At 46.0% G+C, this 6,813-nt stretch overlaps 1 protein-coding gene across 1 annotated transcript; it reads right to left on the reverse strand.

Moving 5' to 3' along the window:
- Nucleotides 1-691: 691 nt before the first annotated feature.
- LOC115345858 lies at nt 692-2,206 on the reverse strand. The gene has a single exon (XM_030025345.1). The coding sequence runs from the start codon at nt 2,204-2,206 to the stop codon at nt 692-694; it is 1,515 nt and encodes a 504-aa protein (XP_029881205.1).
- Nucleotides 2,207-6,813: the final 4,607 nt, after the last annotated feature.

Genomic DNA, 6,813 nt, shown 5'->3' on the forward strand with positions numbered 1-6,813 from the left:
ATAAGCTCAGCAATATTTGGTACCGCAGCTGTCAATGGACCGGTATTTGCATTAAATCTGCGATAATCTACAGTTAATCTCCACTTGCCGTTAGGTTTTCGCACTGGCCACACCGGGGAGTTAAAAGGAGAATGGGTTGGAATCACAATACCCTGTCCCTTTAAGTCCTCTAACACAGGCGCTATTCCCTCTCTGGCCCCCAAGGGTATCGGGTAGGGCTTAACATTTGTAAGCTTTGAAGGGGGAAGCAGCGGCGCGGCTTTTAACAGCCGAATATCTATTGTGGGAGAGCCAAACGACCACTGTCTGCTTTGGTTATCAATCCAGGTTTTTCCTTTTAAAACATCGAGTCCTAAAAGGTTAAGTGGAAACTCCCCCACAACCATTGTCACTGTAGTGGCACTATCTTCTCCTGGCAAACGCAGGCTGACCATTGCTAATGCCTGTGGCTGAACAATGCCGAATGCATCTGCCACAAAAAGCCGCTGTTTGGAGGGTGTAATTCCGCAATTAGCAGCATCTTTAGTTTCAATAGCTGAAATCTGAGCTCCGGTATCTACCAAAAAGGTGACTGGGACTTGTCTTGGTCCCACAATGCCTGTAATTAGTAAATCACCCTGGCCGTTTTCAGTGAGCTGTCTAATATACATCCAACCTTCGCCCCCCCGCTCACCACTGGAAGGCGAAGGATCTAGTTTCCCGCCGGCTCTTGGGTGGCATTTGTTTCTGATAAATCAATCAGGGAAGGTGTGCTCAGGGTAGTATTCTCAAAATCCACTTTTCTGTTTACTGGTTTATCAGGCCACGCTGTTACCAATTTTTCCAATTTGTCTGTTGGCATCCCGTCCATTAAGCTACGCGGGATCCCCTTCTGGTATCCCCGCGCCCACAGTATATTACGTTTGTTCGGGATATCTCTCCCCCCCGGCGGTTTAGCAAGGGGTGTTCTCTTATCACTCCCAGGGCACGGAACTATTTTTACTTCAGTCCGCCTCAAGCCCCTGGAGTCTGTTTTGGTGGCTGGAGGGTTAACAGGACCATATTTGCGCCCGTAATTAATTAATTCCTGGGCCACTTCTCCCCAAGTCCAAATTTTCTTATCTGGGGGGCGGCGGTGCTGATCAGGCGTGAATCCTCCTGAAGCAGCCCCAACACTCTCGCCCTGGGGCATCGCCTGTATCTTTCCTTGTAATTGTATACCAATTGGTTTCAGGGAATCAGGGAGTCCCCGTATAAGGGGAGTCATTCGCTCAGGATCCACCAACATCATCATTGGGGACTCCTGCCTAGGCTCCAATTTTCGATCATACATCATCTGCAGACAAGCTGCCTTTTGCACACTCTCCACTAATTGATCAACAGTCCCCGTAATCGCGAGGGGATCTCCCCTCTCCAAGGGGTTCAAACCCCCCGCCCAATAGGCTGCCCGTTGGGTTAAAGACCAGGGGGCACGGTGATTCCCAGTAGTTAAAAACACTCCCGGTCCCCAATACCCTTCCGCCTCCTTTTCACTTAACAGAATCTGGTCCCCCCCCGACAATGATACTCTCCACACATACTCCGTTTCTGACTCCTTAGGGGTTCGGCCAAATTCCTTTTTTAGTTTTGCCAACTCAGTGGCAGTATAGGGGACCTCTTTAGTTGTAACTTGGGGGGACTGGTCTTGCTCATCATCATAAGTATATTCAGTTTTGACTAAAGGTCGCAATGAAGGCAGCTCTAACTTCTCCACTCTCTCTTTTGCTGCTTGCAGGTCCTTAAAGGGGTAGCCAATTTCTGATCTTGGAGGAATTTCCTCACGGACAGTACCTGCAAGGAGCTGCTCCTTAAGAGCAATTTGCAAATGTTTCACTTGGTTCTTTTCTGCTTCAAGTTGTGCTTTTAATCCCGCCACTTGTCCCATAAGGGACTGAACAAGATTTTGGAGGGATTCAATAATTTGAGATTCTGCAGTGAGGTGGCAATCCCTATCCTCCACTGCTGCGGCCAGACTGGCTCCGAGAACGGCACACACAATTGCTTTTCCTTTCCCTGACCGCACTCTAGCATCTTTCTGTAAAGCGACCATCCGATCAACAACGCTCTGCAGATTATACCAATTTCCCTGAGCCCAGTCTATCCCAAGCACAGAGGGTCGCGATTTATGTTTTTCTAAAAAATCAAACAAAGCTTCTTTCCCCAAACGGGCAATTTTGCTATCACCCATCTTATACAAAGCGGGGAAGCAGTCGTCTCAGGAAGGCAGCACGTAAAGTTTCAAACACCACAAGCCTGCCCCCCTTACGTTCCTGAGAGGTCTCACGTGTTAAAGTGGGGAAGCAGTCGTCTCAGGAAGGTAGCACGTAAAGTTTCAAACACCTTATAAAAAGCGGGGAAGCAGTCGTCTCAGGAAGGCAGCACGTAAAGTTTCAAACACCACAAGCCTGCCCCCCTTACGTTCCTGAGAGGTCTCGCGTATTAAAGCAGGGAAACAGTACGGCACTCTCGTCTCAAGGGATCCTGTCCGTGACGCCAATTTAAATGTCCCGATCCAATGTCGGGAAAGGTTTCGATATGATCCCAAGAGCGAGATTAAGACACAAACGAGGTCAAATGCCGTATAGTCAAAAGAGTTTTTATTATCAAAAGTATCAAAAGCGGAAAATGGTAGCGATAGGATAGAATGGAAGAAAAGGTAGAAATTAAGCAAGCAGTCGGGATAGAGTTGCAAGGATAGTCACCACCATGGATCCAGCGGCGTCCCGTCGGTCCTCAATCTTCAATTCTTTGGTGAGGAAGAAAAGGCCCCCCCACCGCTTGTTTCTAGGGGTTCTTTATAGGGCATATTTAGATGATGTCATGCGCTGCAGGTTTCATTCATCACACACGACCTTCGCGTGATCGATACCAGAAACCAATATCTTATCAGCTCCAGCCCAGTTTCCTCCCCTGAATGCCTCAATGGCCTGGTAATCGTCCTTATGGACAGAGGAGTGTCCCGCTTAAACCGGCCATCTTGGAGACAAAGGGCTCTGGATGAGCAGTTCACAGTTCCTTGATGACAGCCCAGTCCCTCATACCTCACAATCTTTGAGGCAAATGGTTCGAGATAACAATTCAGCCTCTTACACCTGTGCCACACTGAGATGCTACAACCTATCAAAGTTTTGACACTTTACAAGTTCATTGCCTGTAGCAACTAGAAAATGAACTCATAGGAGGGAGAGGTGGCTATAATGAGAGGAATACCACATATTTCCATGCCAGGCTCCCACCCTGTTTGCCCTCACAAATCAGTCCCTCCCAAAGCTCCCCTTGTGTGCTGATGAGCTGACTCCTACAGCAGAGCTAATGTCATGCCACAGGCTCTTTCAGGCTGTTGCCTCAGAGCACTCTTAGTCACAGGTCAGTCTCCTTCATAGGATTAAAACATTTCAGAGGCTTGGTCAGAAAACACAGGGAAGGCCTTGATTTCTCACTTCATTGGTAAATATGTTGTGTATTACTGAACTGACTGTCAGGGTTGGGGGAGGTTCCCATTGCAGTTTAACTACATCTAGCTCATCACCTAGCTCCCATGGAGCTTGCTCCTAGATGTCAGCAGGATGAGATCCCTGAAGAAGTCTGAACTGGTTCATCCAGAACAACATGGGGAAGAGGTTCTCTTATAAAAGATCAAGTCTAATAGTTGAAGGCATATCGTTGTTTAACCCCAGCCAGCAACTAAGCACCACGCAGCCGCTCACTCACTTCTCCCCCACCCAGTGGGATGGGGGAGAGAATCGGAAGGAAAAACGTAAAACTTGCGGGTTGAGATAAGAACAGCTAAATAGAACAGAAAGGAAGAAACTAATAATGATAATAATAACAATAATACAATGACAATAATAATAATAATAAAAGGATTAGAATATACAAAACAAGTGATGCACAATGCAATTGCTCACCACTCGCCAACCAATGCCCAGTTAGTTCCCGAGCAGTGATTCCCCCAAGGGCAACTCCCCCCAGTTTATATACTGGGCATGACGTCACATGGTATGGAATACCCCTTTGGCCCGTTTGGGTCATCTGTCCTGGCTGTGTCCCCTCTCAACTTCTTGTGCCCCTCCAGCCTTCTTGCTGGCTGGGCATGAGAAGCTGAAAAATCCTTGACTTAGACTAAACACTAATTAGCAACAACTAAAAATGTCCATGTGTTATCAACATTCTTCTCATACTGAACCCAAAACATAACACTATACCAGCTACTAGAAAGAAAATTAACTCTATCCCAGCCAAAACCAGGACAAGACATCAGACACAAGTTTGAAACCTCTTTAGAGAACTTACTTTGTTGGATCATTAAAGAATGTTTTGTTCAATGTCCCCGAGCAGAAAATGGTGATAAAACTGGAAACTGATAAGCAGGACATGTTCAAGGGACAGCAGATGAGACCCAGAGTGACTGACACAGTGCCGTTCCACTGCACTCAAAACTGGAGAACATCTAGCCCTGTGTGGGCTGTTGGGAAAGCGAATGTGATACTTAAGTTACCCAGGAGAGAGACCTACTGGGAAATAAAAGGAAAAGCCCCAGAGATTCACTGTGTCCTGGCAGAAACTCATGATCTAGTGTAGCCTTTTGCTGCTCTTCCTAGCTGCCATGGCTGTGTTTCAATGGCTAAGAATGAAAGATGGTGTTAACCTCCTCCGGTTTCCGGTAGATGATCAAGCAGTACCTCCTCCCTGGAACTACACCGTCACTCGAGTCTGCTAATCAAGGCTTCACAGAAAGGCCATGTACTGTTTTGTCACCCCACAACGTCACACAGACAGAACGCAAACCACATCTGGCCCATTTGGTTACTTCTCCCTTTTTCACTTACAGGTAACAGTTAAAAGCTCCCTCCTGGATTTCCCAGGTGCTCCAGGCCATGCTCCTCCCCAGTCACTTACCAGTGACACTGTGCTCTTGAAGGCTTTGGCCAGCCTGCGTTACATCTGACAAAAAGATGGGCACAGCTTCCTGGTGATAAATGCCATGGTCCATAATTATTGAGAAAAAAATATTTCGGGGGGGGGGGGGGGGGGGGGAATGCTGTGCTGACCTCTCCTTTTAATAGCTGCATGTCTGGTAAAAGGCTTCAATTCACAGAAAGCATGAGCCAAATTCAGCTATGGTGCTCCTTCAGCAAAGTGAAGGGGATTGCATCAAGGAAGGATTTTGACCCCTTGTGTGCAATTGCAACGGGATAGCGGTGCTGCTGAAACAAGCCACTGCGCTGCATAACAACTGCTGTAGGTCAGTGAAAGTCGCATCTTTTGTTTGTATAGGTGGTAGAGCACAGCCATAAAGCCTGACATTAGTGCCTCTCTCTGATTTTCCCTGAAGTTCATTTTCTAAATGAATACCCAGCATATGATTCTCTCAGCCCTGTGTCTCTTCTGATGATTAGTCTGCTGCCATTTCAGGCTACATGGACCTTCTCCGAGTTCATAATGGGGAAGATATTAATTACGTTCAGGGAAAATTGAGTTTCATGACTCCCAGAGGAACACACTACAGTCTTCCTGAAACAACTTCTTTCCACCTTTTTATGTCAAGTACAACAGACTCCGCATAAATGGGGCAAGACATCTTTATGAGTTACATCATGAGTGGAAAAGAACAGCAATTGTATCAAACTGCCTGAGTGCATCAACTTTGTTTCTGAGGAGCCAAAATTATTTTTTGGAAGCAAAGGTAAAGAAGATACTACACAAAGAAGAAGGTCTTCCTTCTCCTCTTTTGTCTGTATTTCCTTTTGGCAGTGGTCATACTCCTGCCTACTTGAACACTGAAGAGGGTTCTTGCTGATGAATAGAATTTGCAAACCCTAAAGTTATGCATTTAAATTCTTACCCTGAGGGACATTTTAAATAGACAACCATAGAGAAAACCAAATCCAGCATATGTTAACTACACTGCAAACTAATTTCATGAAGCAACTTGCACTGGAGCACGAGTCTTAGTTCCAATAGATAATCATTTCTTACTGCTCTTATCATGACAGCATCCTTCAGAAAGACAATTTCTCTCCCAGAAATAAGTGAATTATCTTAAATTCATTAAGGACTAAATCAGAAATTGCCGTTTGATTTTCCTTGATTTGTGCTGCGTACTGATAATCATTAAAATACATCTTTCTTGATCATTCACTTTTTTATTGCTTGAAGCTCCTCTGTATGAGGACTGTACTTTCCCAAGCAGCGTGATCTGGAAGCAACAGCACAGAATTGGGAGACACCCCTACCCCGCCCAAGTTAGAATCCTTACCCTGCCAATGCAAAAAGGAGGAAGGGAAAAAAAGCCTCCCTCACTCTCTTACTTCTGAAGAATGGAAATTAATTACCTTGCACATATAGACACATAATTTCAAATAGGCTCAAGTAGCATACATATAAGAATTAATTGCACATGCCTGTTTTCTCTGAAGTAAAGACACATTAAGGATATAAAGACATTTCCAGACCCATGGGAACAATGTTCTTACGCCAGCAGTACTCTACTGGAATACAAAAGAACCTGTGGTTTTTGCTTTCTTAAAATGCATTTAGCGTGACTGAAGAGCCTAGCACTGCTGCTGCGGCTGCTGATTCCCTGACAATCCCAGGCCGAGAGCACAGGGAACGTGGAGAGCACTTTGCCCAAGCGTCCCCTAACCTGACGCACACACAGAAGACACATTTGCAGACAAGCCCATCAGCAGCACCATTTATAATGGCAGAGGAGGAACGTGTGAGCAACAGAGCTCTGACACTGGTTGGCAGACAGGGAAGGGGGCAGCAAGGGCAGGAATGGATGTGGAAGAT

This window comes from Aquila chrysaetos, chromosome 9 (assembly GCF_900496995.4).
Source record: "Aquila chrysaetos chrysaetos chromosome 9, bAquChr1.4, whole genome shotgun sequence".
In the NCBI taxonomy this organism is placed as follows: Eukaryota; Metazoa; Chordata; class Aves; order Accipitriformes; family Accipitridae; genus Aquila; species Aquila chrysaetos.